This window comes from Mustela putorius, unplaced genomic scaffold, assembly GCF_011764305.1.
Source record: "Mustela putorius furo isolate JIRA1106 unplaced genomic scaffold, ASM1176430v1.1 tig00004007_pilon_pilon_pilon, whole genome shotgun sequence".
Classification (NCBI taxonomy): domain Eukaryota; kingdom Metazoa; phylum Chordata; class Mammalia; order Carnivora; family Mustelidae; genus Mustela; species Mustela putorius.
Genome location: NW_025422145.1, coordinates 2,018,470 through 2,035,660, shown reverse-complemented (window position 1 = coordinate 2,035,660; position 17,191 = coordinate 2,018,470). Strand labels below are relative to the sequence as shown.

Sequence of the window (17,191 nt, the reverse complement as noted above, 5' to 3'; positions counted from 1 at the left end):
TGCCTCTGTCTCCCCAGGTGCTAGCACCGGGCTTTATTCAGATCAGTCACTACATGAATGAAAGGCCGGCCGGCCGGCCAGGTGGCCCGTGGATAGACAGACAGACCAGGGCATGGATCCCTGGGAGGGAAGTGTAGTTCTTTTTTTAGCCCAGCACCAGCCTTGTCACATCAGCCCACTGCAGACCTGGTCTGGAGGTCTCTTGGCAGGTGCTGCTCCAGCTGTCTAAAACACTTCCCTTCCTGTGTCCACATGGGCAGCTTTTTTTGGTCATTCGGATCTAAATCCAAGTGGCGCCCCCTCCAAGCAGCCCTCCCTGCCGCCCACGTATGCCGCAAGAGCTCCGGTCTCCACTTGGCACTGGTTCTGTCATTTTCGTAGCATTTACCGTGCAAAATCATCTTGTTGACTTCTCTTCCCACTTGTGAGCCGTCCTCCAAAAAGCGGAGACCATGTCCCTCTTGGTCACCGCTGCATTCCCTGCACATGGCATCTGGAGGTGCCAGATACGATTTCCGAATGGCACACACTGGGGGGGCGGGGGCCAATGTGCAGGAGGGGAAGCCGGTCCAGCTTGGGGAGGGGTGGCTCCTACCGAACTGCAGCACCCGACTCCGGCCTTCCCCATCTCAGCCAGCAGCTGGAGGGGGTGATTGGTCCCCGGAGCGTGGCACTCCCTGTTGAGTGTGGCTGCTGGGTTAGGGACGTGCAGTCGGCGTAGTTTTAGAACACGGAGTATCTTGAATGGCTGGGAGTGGGGTTGGAGGGGGGACCTGTTCGAGCCGCTTGTGCAGTCTGTGCCAGTCCCGCCCCAGCTGCCCATGGTCCCAGCTGGCCCAGCTCTGCCCTCCGGAGGGGGGTTTCTTGTGAAGCCACCATTTTCAATTTTCAGGGAAGGATCCAAGTGGATTGGCGGGATCCAAGGCGCCATGGGAGCTGCCTCCGTGAATGTCGGGGGGCAGGCAGACAGCAGCCCAGCTGGATTTTGCGCTGGGGCCCCAGGCGGCCAGTTGAAGACATTAACGTCCCATTAACGAGATGGATGCCGGGTGGCTGGGCGCTGCCTGTTGATAAGCCAGCTGTTGGGTCACGGGGCACTTCTGGCAGTGATCTGTGAGGGCTCCTACCGTAGGGGTGACAGTTTTGAGGTGAGAACCATCCAGATCTCTGGCAGAGTACCAGCATGCATGTAGCCCTGAATTTTATACTTCGCACTTTTTTCTGAAGTCCTTGTAGTTTTCAAGGCAAACACTGTCCCGTCAGACAAGAGGAAAGGGAAGAACCGCAGGGGATCCCCTCGTGGTGGCCTGGCCACGAGCAGGTGGCCAGTGTCGCTGAGTGCTCAGATGGATTTCTCCCTCCCACGGGAGTCCCATGCTACTGGCTTGCAGGAAAGATGTTCATGAGATACTGGGAGCAGGAGAGGTCGTGGTGAACTACACAGTCCAGGCTCTCGTTGCCATGGAATTGTAGTTCGGGTGGGGCAGTCAGCCTGTGAATGAGCAAATACAGGAACAAAAGCATTTCAGCTAATGGCAAGTATTATAAAGAACATCAAACTTCATTCCTGTCTTTGCCGAGGGTTGAAGAGGCCATTGGGGACTACTTTCAATGGGAGGATTCATTTGGGAAGCTGTAAAAGAGCCGGTGACGGGGCGAGCTGGGGCAGTCCGAGAGAAGAGAGCGACAAAAGCATGTGCAAAGGCTCTGAGGCTCTGGGAAGCATCTGGGCACGCGCAAGGAGCAGCAAGGCCTGTGTGGCTGGAGCATACTGAGAGGGAAGACCGTGGAAAAGAGGTCTGAGGGAATGGTGTAGATCGTGAGCGAGCTTGAAGGCTCGGGAGAAAAACTCAGGTTGTATTTTCAATGCAGTGAGAGACTGTTTGTGGGTTTGAAGTTGGGGAGCGACGTGGTAACCTTGAACATGGTCATGATGTGATTAGTGATCATTGTGTAGTAAGTGGTTGTGCACTTGCAGTGAGTCTGTGAGAAGATCTCAAAGCCCCAGAGGGTGTGACAGCATCTGGGCCCCCCCACCTCAGGCAGCCCCAGCCCTGCTCGCGCTTGGGGGTGGCAGCGAGCCTTCCACTCACTCTCCTAGGATTGGAAATGAGATCCAGCTTCTCTGCTGCCAGCTGCTCTACCCAGCTTCCACCTGGGCTGTCTCGCTTTTAGAGCTCAGACCTCAGAGAATTGCCAAGGATACTGTTGCCAAGTGTCCTCCCCTAACTGGTCACAAAGCCCTTCTTTAAGAAGGAGCCCTCGTTTTGGGACCATTCCTCCACTTGTTAGTATCTGCGGGAAGTCCGTGTGCACAGGGGATGTCCACAGGGGATGGACCTCGGGCACAGGGATGTCCGTGTGCTCAGCCCCTAATCGTTCATGATGCGTCTAGAGGGTGGGTGGACGGACGGACGGATGGAAGGAGCGACTGAGCACCTGAGCAAGCTCACTGTGCTTTAGGTGTTAGAGATACTAGAGATCCAGGGGTCAGCCAGCCAGATGCAGTCCCTCTCCTCATGGAGTGGACCGTCCTGAGCTAAGGAAAGGGACAGCATAAATTCAGTTGTAATACTGCACACAGAAAAGCCCGCCGTGGGCGAATCCTCGGAGAAGCACCTCGGTGGTGCCTGTAACCAGGGAAGACTCCCGAGCGGAGGCAACACCTTGGCTGAGCTCTGCCCGAGGAGCAGGAGCTGGCCGGGAGGAGGGAGGGGACAGGAAGACTGTCCCAGCCCGAAGGCCAGGAACTAACGGAGGGTCAGAGACGAGAGCGCGCCGTCCTCACGGACGCGCGGAGCAGGGCTGAGTGGAGAGGAGGAGGAGGGGTTGAGATGAAGCGGGACCAAAAGGGACCAGACCTCACAGGATGAGGTGACAGAGATCAGGCTTGAGAATCCTGAGGTGCTGAAGAGGGTTGCACGTAGGGAAGGGACAGGACTGGGTTGTCTCAGTGACCTCACCGAGACTCGGAGGCCGTGGCTGGAATCCTGCTCACGCCCACGTGCGTTTCTTCACTCAGTTCCGTCCGGTCCCTTCCTGCCACGAGGCCGCCGGCCCCAGGGGGCCCCTGCAGAAACGTTGCCGCAGTCCCTGCCTCAGCCCCCTCCCTGGGACAGCGGCTGCGTCCCCGTTTGAAAGCGGCTGTCTAAAGACGGACCACGGAGCGCACCGTGGGGCCCCGGGCGACAGCAGGCGCCGGGCACATGGGCATCAGATGAACGAGAGGTTAACACAAGAGAGCGGGCAAGAACACAGCCTCTGGGGGCCCCTCACCGGCCACAGCAGGGGACCTACGTGCTCTGAGCCTCGGTGTTCTCATCTGTGACATGAGGACAATGATGAGGTCCCCCTTCGCGGAGCTGAGTGAGTCATGCAGGCCGGTGCCTCGAAGCGCTCGGCGCTGTGCCAGCCCCACGGTAAGCGCGGGGTGAACACGAGCCCCAGAGAAAGAACAGACGCGGGAGTTCACAGCAAGAACAGAGCGCCAGCCACCGCCGCTGGCTCCGTACGGAGGGCCCCGTACCCCGACCTGCACACACGCACCCAAGAGGCTGGTCGTGGAGAGACCACGGGAACAGGCGAGCCTTCGAGTGTGTTTGTCATCTGCTGCCCGTGTGCCCACATGTGCTGGGTCTTCAGAAACACTGAAGCCTCCTGGGTGACCAGACCCCTCGTGTAAACTGATGGAAAGGGGTGGCAGAGCTCAGTATTGGGTCCGATCGTTTCTGTCGAGTCTTTCACTCGCTGAGTCCATGGATACGGAGCCCTGCTGTGTGCCAGGCATCGTGCTAGGCACCCGCAAAGCTCAGTGACGCCAGCCGTGGGGGCACTAAGCAGTGAGAGGACGATTCACAAGGTCTTCCTGGCTCCTGGCCAGACGTACGCTGCAGACAAGCCACGAGCAGACTCCTAGCAAGTCGGAGATGTGCACGCCGGCCAGCCGGCAGGAAGAATGGCTCGTACAGGCCCCCGCACCCTGAGGTCTAGCTCTGAGTGCTGTAGGGAGGGCATAACTAGGTCTTCCTAGGAAAGCCATGTGGACTCCTGGCCATGATAGGAGGGGCTGAGAGAGCCTCTTGTAGTTCAGAACATACACGAAATGCCGGTACCCGAAGGCTGAGCACTAGCTGTACCTGCTGGCCTGCCAGCCAGCATTTGTTCATTCATTCAGTGCGTGGTAGGTTTTCTTTCTGAAGCACTAACCGTGTGTCAGGTCCAGGAGCCCTAAGGGTTAATGAATGGACCACAGGCCTTGTAATCCCCCAGACCAGGTCCTAATCCCAGATCTTCTGCTTACTAGTGCGTGCACAGTCTTGGGCAGGTAACTACCGGGAGCCTCAGTTTCTTCATCTGTAAAATGGGTGTATGCAGTGTTACAAGCAGGATTTTAGGTCTCTCTCAGGGACCAGTGAATTGAGGTCTCGCTCTCATGTTTCAGGTCGGCACTGACTGGGATGCCAAGGAGCGGCTCTTCCGCAACTTTGGGGGTCTCCTGGGGCCCATGGACGAGCCCGTAGGCATGCAGAAGTGGGGGAAGGGCCCCAACGTCACCGTGACTGTCATCTGGGTGGACCCCGTCAACATCATCGCAGCCACCTATGACATCCTGATTGAATCCACTGCCGAGTTCACCCACTACAAGCCCCCTCTGAACTTGCCCCTGAGGCCTGGGGTCTGGACAGTGAAAATTCTTCACCACTGGGTGCCAGTCGCAGAGACCAAATTCCTCGTTGCTCCGCTGACCTTCTCCAACAGGCAGCCTATCAGACCAGGTGAGTGCTCCCGGCGTCTCTGCGGGGGAGATAGTCCATCCTGGGGGTCCCTGGGGTCCTCCTCCTCAGGTCCGTGCTGCTCACATGTGGGGCACGGAGGCTGCCTCGGAGAACAGTGCTCCCCACTCTGTGCTTCCCCTGCCTGTTAGCGTAGAGGACCTTCCCGTTTTCCACTTGTACGCTGAGGCAATGTCATCTCTTAGTATCTGATTATTACCTGCTCTCCCACTGGACTTCCAGAAAGCCCTAATCGTATTTAAGACAAGATAGGAAACATACCCAGTTTCACTCAGTATCTTACTTTTTAAAAAACAGTAATTAAAGTAGGAGCCACACACGTTCATTGACAGACCATTTATGGTTTCCTTGGGACCAGAATGGCAGCGCTAAGGAATTGTGACACAGATTGCATGGCCCACAAATCCCAAAAATATTTATTATCTGGCCCTTTGTAAAAAAAAAAAAAAAAAAAGGATTGCCAACTCCTGCTACAAAGGAGAGAGAGAAAAAAGAACATAAATGGCCCACACACACATAAAAAGCTGCTCAGCCTCATGAATAATAAGAGAAATGCAAATGGAAAGCAAAACGAGGTCCCACTTCACACTACCGCGGAGAGATGTTCCGAGGTTGGACAGTATCGTACGGCAGAGGGCCGGAGAACAGCCGTCCAGCTCCTGCTGGGGGGGACGCAGAGTGATAAAGCGGGTTTGGAAAATGGCTTAGCGCGGCCCCTGTGCCACACAGAAGTCCCAGGGCTCCGTGGATGCCCCACGGACCCGCAGACCCATGCAGACCTAGAGCGGAATTGTTCCTAATGGCCCCAAACCAGGAGCGGCCCCGATGCCCTCGTTCGGACGGCTGAACACTGGTGAGGTCTGTCCAGACACGGAGCTCGGCATGGCCGGAACACCAGCGCCGCTCGCCTCCGCGCGCTGATTTGCGGGAGTCTCTGCAGCATGACACTGAGGGGGGCAGATCACCGAAGAAGTCGAAACGAGGGTGCGCACATTTAAATTCAGAAGCAGGCCAAGCCAGCAGTTCCTGACTTCAGGGTTCTCGTGTTCGTAGAAACCCATGGGGAAAAGAGTCGTTGGTGCGAAACCAGGGTGAGGGTTCCCGCTGGGCACGGAGGGCCGGAGAGACGCAGGTCGGCGCCGCCGTCTTTTTCTCTTCTCACAGGAAGAGTTTACTTCATTTTTCTGGGTCCTCCTCTGATCACTGGGAACGTCTTCCTCTCCACTCAGTCCTACCTCCCAGGGGAACCGCCGTCAAAACTTTGGTGTTCATCCTTCTGGCGGTTTCTGGAGGCTTCCAAAGCATAAACATGAACACACAACGGGTGATTTTTGACAATGGAGTGATACGTTCTGTCATGAAACTTGCTCTTTGGACTTGTCCGAGTCCGTGTGTCTGCTTCTTCCTGTTCCGTTGGGTTAAGGACCCAGAATTCATCTGTCGCCCCTCGAGCACACACAGCTTCTTCTGTTGGTGGTGGTGTTCCGGACAGCAGTGCAAAGGTTTTTGAATCTCAGATTGTCTGTGCCCGTACAGATTCAGCCCTAAACAGTTTCCTAGAAACAGGATTTCTGAGTCTCTTGGTATTTGGAACTGTTTGTCTACATGTAACAGAAACCCAGAAGCCAGAAACACCTTACGGCCTCCGTTGGGTAAAGAGAGTTGGGTCTGGGTGCCGTTTGACTAGTGACACAAGGACTGGGGGACAGAGACATGGGGAGGGGCCGCCAGGAATTCGAACAGGGGTGGGGGGCGGTGCGACGTGAACTCTGTTGGCCTCTGCTACGTCTCTGGGCTGAGCAGGCAGGAAGATCCCTCATGTTTTCTCAAGGTGGAAGTCGCTCCCCCTTCCCCCCCACCCCCGGGAAGCAGCCAGAAGACCCCTCCTGTACCAGCTGGGCCTCAAGTGCTCTCCAACGCGGTTCCCGGCCTTAGCATCCCTGAGAGTCCCCAAGCCAGACGCAGAGGAGGGAGACAGAAAGAACCTCTTCGCTCCAGATACACCTGTCAGCCGGACAAAGGAGCAGTCCTCCACTCCAGGGGGAGAAACCCTGGGGCCATTCACTGGGTCCTGATTTTTCCAGGTTTTTTTTTTTCTTTTCCTCTCCTTGGAGTTTCTGAAGATGGCACGGCTCTTCCTCCCCCTGCCCAGGAGGAGCCGGGGTCATCCTGCCCCGCCGGGAGCGGCCCCCATCGCCGTCAGTGACTGAGTCCGTTAACGATGTTCCAGTGACAGGAACATGAAGGTGGGAGCCATGCAATTTGTAAAATGATGCATCAAGAGTAATTTGCTATCGATGCGTCCCTGGTAATCTCAAGAAATCTGATGAGGTGGAATTGAGGAAAATTTAATTATAGAGGCGAGCATCACGGGCTGGTGCTGTAATAGCATTTCCCACATTAACCTCATTTTTCATAAGGGTTTTCTGCATCAGCCACAATATTTGGCTCCCAGCGTTCAGATGCTTGTTAGCTGCTCCTTTCTCTTTGCGTGGCCAGCCTTCTGTGGGTGCGGGTAGCTCCCCACTGCCAGCTCTGCCCATGTGGAGGGACTGAGGCTCCCTGATGGACAAGGCAGAACCTGCTCGAGAAACAGGCTCTGTCCTCAGACAGGCGGTCCGGGAGCTGCCCACGCCCCTGCCAGCATCAGGGAGAGGCGGCCCGGGGCCGGGTTTAGAAGGCAGGTTCATTCCTCCAGCGGCGTTGAGAAGGGCGGGGCCGTGGTCCTCCTCCTCCTCCTCGAACCCCGCTCAGGACCGCACATACTCGAAAACCGGGTGCGGATTATTGGCGCTGTCCTGGTTGCCCCCGAGGGGGACAGCCGCCGGCCCGGGAACGGGAAGTGTTTCTGAGTGCCACACTGTCCTACGAGCCCTCGCGCTCTCACCCGAGCCAGAGCTGACCCGCTAAAACCCAGGCTCACCCAGGTCGGCGGCCGGTAGGTTTTCACAATCTCTTCCTGCGTTTGGCAACGAAAGAGGCAACAGGAGGGAACTTCGCCACAACAGCGAGCTCTTCCCCATCAGCCCAGATGTGTGCACTTCCTGCTTCCCCCATCAGCCCTAGGAAGTAGACTGGACTCGGCCGGGCCCGGGCTTAACCCCAGATCGGTCTGGTGAGATCGCCACCCGTTCCCCATCTGCAAAATGGGGATGATAACGCCAGACCTGCGGCTCTGTGCGTGTACAGGGTTGAGTACTAAGAACACCAGCCGTAACCATTCTGGCTGAACTTCTCCAAGCATCAGTCTTGGCCGGGCGCCGTGTGCGTACGGGATAGGTCACGCGCGGTCGCGTGTGGTTTCGGGCACACGACGCCGTGACTCAGCAACTCCTCACACCCCAGCACTCCTCGCGCGCGTGCTCCGAACGCCCGTCCCCTCTAGCGCCCCTCCTGCCGCCCACCTCCCCTCTGGCAACCACCAGTTCGCTGCATCTAAGAGTCTGTTTCTTAAAGGCCACGTGAGTGAGATCCTGTGGTATTTGTCTCTGACTTAATTCCATTAGCATTAGCCCCTCTGTTTTTTGTCCACGTTGATGTTAGATGCAAGGTCCCATTCTGGTTTGTGTGGAGTACTGGTACCCTGTGCCTGTCCCACTGTCTACACCACATCTTCTTTACCCGCTCAGCTGTGAGGGACCCTAGGGCCGCCTCCGTAGTTGGCTGTTGTCGTCAACATCGCAGTCAACCGCGGGTTAGCACGTCCACAGTCTCAGGGGAACACCCAGTAGCGGTGGCTGGAGCCCAGGGGCGCTCGTTCTGAACCATCCAAGGCCCCTGCACACCGTCTTCCACAGCAAGCTCGTGTCCCCACCAGCCGTGTGCGAGGGTCCCCCTTGCTCCGTGTCCTCACCAACACTGGTTGCTTCTTGTCTTTCGAATTCTCGCCGTTCTCACAGGCGCCGTTCTGGTCTGTGCGTCCCTGACGCTGAGGGACGGTGAGCGTCTTTCCGTATGGCTTCTGCCCACTTCTAGCTGGATTATTGGGGTTTTGTGTTGAGTGGTAGAGGTCAGCTTGGATACTAACGCCAGGCGCCACTGTAAGCACTTACTAGAAATCAGCACAGGGACCATCATCGAGCTCTGAGGTACTCAGTACTGCACTTCTCTGACGGTCCAGGAAAGCAGGCACCCGGTGTTGTCGTCTGAAGCCACACATCAGGGATGTGAGCCCTGGGGACCCCGACCCAGGAGCCCTGGCAGCCGCCCACGGGCTCACACGGGAGGTGCCGCTCGGCAGAGCTGGGCTGGTAAGAGTCGGTGGAGGTGCGTCCACAGACCCAGACTCCAGCCTTGGCTCCAATTCTCATTAGCTGATTTGGAGAAAGCCCTTTAATGAGGCTTTGCTTCGCAGAATTCTGTTTGCCATGATCTGCTTGCGGCTTCCCTGGTCTCATGAACCAGCACTCCGCTCAGGAGGCACCTCTGTAAGGTCTCCCTTACCCCCTCATCCAAAATAAACATCCTTGGTCCCCTCTGGCTCCAGGCGGGCAGCAAGCTTTTACTGTAAAGGGCCACACAGTAAAGCTTCCCTGCTTTGCGGGCCACACAAGGGCTTCGCAGCGCATTGGCGGCAGAACTGGCTGCGGACAGCAGGTCCGCCAAGAGGCACAGCTTGTGTCCTAACGCAGCTTGATTTACCCCACCCGGCTGGCCACCCCTGGCCCGAGGGCCGCAGCGTGCGCAGCCCTTGCTCTGAGTCCGCCCCGTGCAGTCCACCCGGGCTCCTGAGCACCGGCTGCAACAACCTGCTCTAGGGCTCGTCCTCCGTCTCCTCGTGCAGGGCTGTAATCTTCCATCTGCTCACTCCGGGGGGTGGAGTGGGGCCTGGCCTGGCCTTGTAGCTTCGTCCAGTGAATAAGTGAATGCCTCGAAGAGGGAGTTTTAGCAAGTATGTGTTGAACAAATGCCTTGGATCAAGTCGGTGCCGAAAATGTCGTGCGAGAATGAATGGACAGACAGTGTGGACTGCTCTGGGGACAGATGAGTGGACCTTGCCCTGCACCGGGGGGGTGGGGGGAGGCTTGTGGCTGTGGGAGGAGTGTCCCCGCAGGCCGGGTCCTCGTCTGTGCGGTGGGGCTGCGGCCACTGTGCAGGATAGTGTCCCCCAACGGCCAAGAGGCCCGCGGGCGGTGCCTGCTTGGGGACTCTCCTGACCACTCCTCCTTCTCTGTGGCTTTCAGAGGAGGCGTTGAAGCTGCACAACGGGCCCCCGCGCAGCGCCTACATGGAGCAGAGCTTCCAGAGCCTGAACCCCGTCCTCAGCCTGCCCATCAGCCCGGCCCAGGTGGAGCAGGCCCGGAGGAACGCGGCCTCCACGGGCGCAGGACTGGAGCGCTGGCTGGACTCGCTGGTGGGGGGCATGTGGACCGCCATGGATGTCTGCGCCACGGGCCCCACAGCCTGCCCCGTCATGCAGCCCTGCAGCCAGACCGCCTGGAGCTCCTCCAGCCCTGACCCCAAGTCCGAGCTGGGGGCTGTCAAACCTGATGGCCGGCTCAGGTAGCACCGGGCGCGTGTGGGCCACAGCGGATGTCAGAGAGAAAGCAGCCCAAGGGCTGGTGGCGCCCGGCCCCTGGCCCCTGCTGCCGGGGTGCCTTTTGTGAGAGGGGCTCTCCCGGCTACAGAACGATGGACAGGAAGGTGCGGAGGTCAAGGCAGCTCCTGCCAACGACCTGCCCGTCCCCCCCCCCCCCAGGCTCTCGGGGGGGCGAGGAGTGCGCAGCCCCGGGGCCGTCTTACCTCTTCTGGTTGGCCCTCGAAGCCTCCAGGTTCCTTGTCCTCCCCCGCGGTGATGCAATCCCCCCAGTCAAGTGATTCTCCAACTTTTCTTTTGAGCAGAATTCTGTTTACAAAGCGCAGTTGGAGGTAGAAGTTCAAGGTGTGGTTGACATCCAGGCTGCTCGGGTTGAAGCTGGGGAGGGTGAGGTTCTTTGTCAAAGCTAAGCCAACCGGGCGGTCCCTTTGCCCAGGGCGCCTCCTGAGTCTCCTCCCGAACCCAAGGGCTCCACAGAACTGCCTGTGAAGAGCACTGCCCAGACCCTGGGCATGACCTCCAGCCCTGCCCTAGGGCTCATCTTCCTGCCCCTGGAGGGGAAGGGCACGGGGTGAGCCTTCCATCAGCCCTTGTCCGGCAAGTCAGCCTCCTTACTAGCTAGATAAGCAGGAGGGCTTTTTGATGGGACGTGGCCGAGGTTCCCCGCAGTCTGCGTTCCGGGCCAGCCTCGCTCCCAGACTGCCCCACAAGGCTACAGAAAGGCAATGAGGCTCAGGTATCTGAGCATCTGTGCAGATGCTGGGGGACCAAGACCATGACCTCGTGGGTCTTGGACAAGGAGAACTCTGGGGCCCGTGGCCATGAAACTCAGATGGTTGGGACCCAACTCCTGAGCCAAATAGCCTAGCAATACCTGTTCCGGCCTGAGGCCTTCCGCATGGAGGGGAAGCCCACCCAACCTTGGGAATGCCCCCCACCCCCATTCCAGGGTGGGGGTTGGGGAGGGACCAGGCTTCTCGCCTCCAGGACAGGCATTTCAGATTTGGTGTTCAAATTCACGCCCTTCCTTCTCAGAGGTGCCAGTGGGCCCCTCTGCTGTGCAGCAGGAAAGCTGGAAGCTTGAGCATCCGATCGGCTCAAACCTCACCAACAGCATTCTTCCAAGTACTTGAGTTGCCAGATCCCTGCACCGTGACCTTGCTGTGTGCCTCGGAGGGCCAGCCCCGCTCCGCTGGAGAACCCAACCTGAGACCCCTTCCTTCTCCGATTCCAGCCCCCCACTCCTCCCAGGAGAGGCTTTCCTTGGCCAAGACCGGCCCCAGCTGCCAACTGTCCTGCCCCGGGGAGCCCGTCCTCGTGTTTCCGGGCAGCACGGGTATGAAGGTACCATAGCACCCCCACCGTGCGCTCACCCCAGAGCCCCTGCCCTGCCCGCCCGCATGTCCTGTGGGCCACAGAGGGGCCGGAGGAGGGACACTTTCAGTATTTATTATTTATGTTTTAGTCAATGACTAATGAGTAGGTGCTGCTTTTGCAGCTGGTCAGTTACGTCTCTTACTAACTGAAGCCGCCTTCATTCACGAAAGGCCCCCCCTTCCTCGCCCTCCCTGCCTCCCTCTCTGTCCGCAGTGTCTGTCTCTCCTGTCTGCTCTGCACTCTTCATGCCCTCAGAGGAAAGCAGGGGTGCTGGACATCACGAGGAGAATGCTTGCACCAGCATCTGCTGGCCGAAAGCAGGGTCCCCCGGGGGACCCCGGAGCCTTACCTTTTGCTCAAGCAGGGTGGGAGCCTTGGCAGGTCGTGCGGTCCTGGGGGGTTGGGGTTCCTGAGCCGTTCCCGCTGCCCACTGCAGAGCCTGCCTCCGAGCCTGGGCGGCAGAGCGCGCCACTGCAGCAGGAGGGGGCGTGGTCACATGGAGCCCAGAGCTACCCATGTCACAGGGGCGCCGGGGACCTCAGGGGCGCTTGCTGAGAAAGGGCGATCGTCGCTCAATGAACGTGCAAACTCTAGGTGCCCAGAGGCCTGGCCGCCGCCTCCTGCCCCAGCCCACCCAGGGAGCCTTCCTCATCACCCTCCTCGCCAGGAGTCCCGTGGTTTCCACGGTGTCCTGTGCAGGGCTCAGGCCTGGGTCCGGTGTGCCTGCAGACCCCTCCCTGGGGCCCACCTGCACCCACCGGCATGGCCCACCCTCACCCCCAGAACCAGCAGAGACGGTCTACTCCTGGCAGCATCCCCACCGGCCCCTCAGCTCACGGCAAGGAAGTCAGCCAGTCCTACCCAGTGTTTCTTTAAAGACTTCTGTCTTCGGACCAGGGAATAACTTTACTATTAAAAAAAAGAAGAATTCCAAACAAAGGCCAGGAGGATTGGTGAGAAGGTGAGGTTTCCCCGGGGACACATTAACGGCCGCGCTGTATCTGCCTGAGAGGGAGGGAGCCCTGAAAGGCCGCTGGGTCAGGCAGCCGGGAGCTCGGGCGGCTGGACCCAAGCACAGGAGACGAACCCTAGTGACAGCCTGAAGTCTCGCCCTGGCTCACCGACCGGGTGCCTGGGGGCAGCCTGGGTAGAAGGAAGCATTCGGGAGGCTGTAGCACCTGCTGTGATGTCCCAGCCGGCCTGTCCAGGGATGCTCGGGGGGCAGCCTGTCTGCCTGAGTCCCACGGCCCAGGTCAGGCACAAGCAGTCTCCCTCGAGGACACGAGCAGCGCCCAGACCCCATGTTTAAGAAGGAGGCCCTTCCCTCGCTTTGGAAAAAGACCTTCCTGGTCAGATCACGAGCCCTCCCAGCTTCGTCTCCCCCTTGCTAGTTTAACGTCTCAGAGGCCAGTGCACTCGGGACGATCAAGACCCCACAAGCCCCCACAAAGCAGCTGCAGCTCCTGAGCACGTCCTCGGTTGGGCGGACAGGCTTCCTCCTGGCTCCCGGTGCACAGGGACGAGGAGGACACGGGCTGGAACCTCCATCTCTTTGCCAGGGAGGTGCCCAGTAGAGATAAGGAGCTGCGGGAGGGAGGCCTTCCTCAAGACGGTCTACGCAGCCGAGCCCGCCGGGGACTCAGGGCACAAGCACTCAAGGGGGGCGGGCACACTAGGCACAGCTGTTGGCCAGGCCCTGCCAGGTCAAAGCCACCCTCTAGGGTAGGAGTAGCCAACACTAATGTGCTTGGCGTGAGACAGGAAGGAGTAGCGGGGTGCACAGCCCATCCAAAGACAGCGTCTCGGCTGCCCGTGCGCCTGCAGAATCTTCCTATTTGGTAAAGGAAGCCGGAGATCCAGAAATCTGACTATTAAGTGGCAGCAGTGGTGTTGGTTTGGGTTTGGTTTGGTTTTGTGGGGGTTTTTTTGGTTCTGAGTGTGGGCCAAGAGCATTTCCACAGTTCATCCATCCTGTGTGCCGCCAGCCACCCCTGCTCGCAGGAGATGGTTTACCAAGAGGTCAGACCATGCCCTGATGGAGGAAATGAGCCACCGCTAGGAAGGGGCAAAAACTCTAGCTCTTCGCAGATCACGCGGAAGCAAGAACAGGAACCTCTTACCTGTCATTCCGCCCAGGGGGAGAAGGTCGCGCGGAGAGGTGTCCCAGGAGAACTGGCTTGGGAAGTGGTCCTGGTCCCAAGACGGTGCTTAAAAAAAAGAAGAAAAAGAATTTGGAGACGTGTCCTAAGGAAGCCCACACCTTCCAGAATTCCCACGGGCCCAGGGGGTGGTGAGGAGGCCCGGTCTGGGGAGGACGGGTGTATCCACAGCCCCGCCTCCCTCCAAGTCCCAGGTCTGAGCCACCATCTTGGCACCCGTTCGGGACGCCGTGTCCGAGCTGTGCTGGCCCCGGACGCCCTCCTGCGCTCGGGCACCTTACTCTGCCCGTGGGTCTCACACAGGCGCTACCTCATCGTGTCTGCTGAGAAGTTTACCTGGGGCGGGGGGATAATTCTGTGTCCCAAACGTGCTGGCTTGAACATACAATCTATGCAAATTTCTCTCTCTCTGTTTCCCTCTCTGTGTCGGGTTCTCTCTCTCTCTGAAGTTTGGTTCTTTTTCTGTTTCGGGTTACCTGGCAAACCAGATACTGTACAGACCCCGCTTAGGACCAGGGAGTGCTTTCATGCGCCGCCTCTGTCCGCCCCTCACACGGTCTTTGGTTCTGTCCTCCCCAAGCCCCACGCAGGGAAGAAGCCGCCCTCCCCGCCCCACCCCTCCCTCCGGCTGGGAACACTCCTCCTGCCTCTGCCCGCAGCCCCCAGGAGAGCAGGTTCTGCCACCCTGCGCGCCCCACCTCTGCAACATCCCTCATTTCACTCCCTCCTGCTTCGCCTCCCCTGTTCCCCCCGACCCCCAAAAGCCTTATTCGGTTTCTCCTTTTTGAAATGTGGCCTTAACATTATTTTTGGAAAGCTGACTGCCCTCCCTCCGACTTCCACCAACATCCTGGAAGAGAGAGTCTCCTGGCGCTCTCACGGCAACCTCCGCCGCCAGGGGCTGCCCCTCTGTAGGCTGCAGACGCTACAAGAAATGGCTTCTACTTGTCGTCTTTTTAAAAAATACCCTCCTGTCGTTCCTCTGGGTAAAACGAAGGCTGGGGAGTTCCCGCCGGGCCAGCGGGCTGGCGTCTGCCACGGGTGCAGCACGCTGTCGCTGTCGTGCACACTGCCGAGGCCCCGGGTGGCTTCCGTCCCCGCGGGGGGTGAGCACCTGCCCTCCTGTCCTCCCGCCCACTCCCCCCCCCAGGCTTGGGGACTTGGGGGACTTCGTCCAGGGGTAAATCAGGAGAGTTTCTCTCCTTCCCTCTCGGTCCTTCCTGCCTGGAAAGGGAGAGCGTTCCATACCCCAGCGGATGGGGCCTGTCCTCAGAGGGATCGCACGCCCGAGGTCCGTCGCTCCAGGTCCCGTCGGAGGCCAAAGACAACTCCCCAGGGTTTCCGCAGGAAATTCACTGGAATCGAGCGCAACCGTCCTTAGAGTCCTTTCTCTGTCGTCTTTTTCGTTTTTAATATTATGTTGTCAGTAGTGTTCGTTTTGGGTATTTTTAGAGGCCTCACAATAAGTTATTACTGTCCCCCCATTTTTTTTCAAAGACATGTGGTGATATAGTTTTTAAAAATAACTATTTTGTTATAGATCATGATATGCATAAAACTGTACAGAACTATTTTGTAATGTATTGATTTAAAAAAAAATCTGTAAATAAAGTTTAAAAAAAGAGAATTCCAATGGCACACACTGGAAGATGTAGATATTTTGCTATTTATTTAAAGGAGTATTTTAAGAGATTGAACTATCTGAAATTGACTAGTCATCAAAATTTCGGTCCTACGAACGCTTTCCCTCGAGGCAGACTGTGTCTCTCGGAAGCGATTGCACTAGCCACCCATTTTTGCACCTTTTCTGTATCTTCATTTAGCAGAAAAACAACAAAATTGTGCCTTAGCTGTATTTTTTTTTTGTCTAGGGGAGTTTGTTTGTCTGACAAAGCAAAATTTTTTGCAGAAAACAGTGGATGTATTAAATCCTGTATCATACCAAAAACACTGCAGGTGTATAGCGATGCTTTCTGTCATACTGTGTTTTCAGATGCAGAATTTTAAAATTAAAAAAAAAAAAATACTGTCTTTATGGAACAGTGGCTGTATGGCTTCTCTTCAGCAGTATCCTGCATCTTTACGAAATCCGGTGCTCTCTTCCTGCCTCCATTGGGGGATTACCGAATCCGTCATCCGAACGAGGGACGGAATGCCTGGACCCCAGGACCGAGCTGGGACTCCCAGGAAAAGCTGGAGGGTCTGGACACACTCCCTGATCCGGCCTGCAGTCTCCGCTCAGGGACGTTACTGCGGGAGCCTCCTGTACACGGTTCCCCTGGTTGAGGTGAAAGTGCATGGTTTCAGAGTCTTGGGTAATTCCAGGCCAGCCAGGAAGGACTGCTATTTAACGCAGCGAACGGTTCTCTCTGCCCAGCGGGCTGGGCGTGTAGCCAACATGTTTCCTCCTCACCTCACAGCTAGACCACGTTTCCCAGATGTCCTCGCGCCCAGCTGTGGCCTTGTGGCCAACCTCTGGCCCGTGAAATGTCGGGGGGAGGGACACAGGGCACTTGAAGACCCGGCCCCCAAAATTTCCAGCGCCAAGTTTTTGAATCATCATGATTTGGAGCATTGGTGAGTCGCTCTGCTCTACTCTTCTGGGAAACCTCACAAAGCTGGCAGTTCAAAGGTGGGCGGGGCCCCAGCTGGGAAAGAGCCAGGCCCCCGGACTGTCACATCACGCAAGGTCTCCCTGACCAGCCATTCCCGACTGGCGACCGCAACATGAAACGTGTGTTGTGCGACGCCATTGTGAAGGTGTGTTCTAGCACGCGGTCTTACCTTGGCTCCTCGTTCATCCAGAAATGGCCACTCACATGGTCCTCTGGAAAATCCAAGTCTTAGCCCCTTCATCCTACAAGTAAAAGATAGAGAATCTCCAGTGGGTGAAGTGATTGGCTTGAAGGTACCAAGATACATCGTGGTCAGAACTAGAGCCAAGATTCCCCAGGCCCCAGTGAGACCTTCTCAAGTCTTCAGGAGGAATGCTGCTCCCTCCTGGGGTTGGCCTCACCGCCATGCTTACATGTGGCTCCCGAAGGCCATGGACAGGGAGGGAGAGTGCCCCTGAGACCCAGATGGGGCCGCACAACCGGAACAAAATAGGCTAGAGTCGGTGACTCGGGGATGGCGGTGGGTGTTGGGGGTGTCGTGGTGGCCTGCCCTGAACTCCACACTCAGTCGTGCCCCAGTCAGGACTTCCCGGGAAATGCCAGAGTAGGAGGACCAAAGGCCACTCTGTGACCCAAACACTGCCAGAGCAGACTCTGCGCAGCTGAACGGAGAGAAGAGGCCACATCAAAGGGGGAAGGAGGGTCACAGAC

The 17,191-nt window shown here is 57.7% G+C and overlaps 1 protein-coding gene across 3 annotated transcripts in view; it reads left to right on the top strand.

Moving 5' to 3' along the window:
- XYLT1 (xylosyltransferase 1) overlaps nt 1-15,905 on the top strand; it is a 299,030-nt gene extending 283,125 nt beyond the window's left edge. For all 3 annotated transcript variants that reach the window (XM_004750961.2, XM_045071917.1, XM_045071918.1), the window contains 2 exons: nt 4,442-4,775; nt 9,977-15,905. In XM_004750961.2, coding sequence (XP_004751018.2) covers nt 4,442-4,775; nt 9,977-10,299 — 657 coding nt within the window. In that variant the 3' untranslated portion in view covers nt 10,300-15,905. The remainder of the gene's footprint in view (nt 1-4,441; nt 4,776-9,976) is intronic.
- The last annotated feature ends 1,286 nt before the right edge of the window (nt 15,906-17,191 follow it).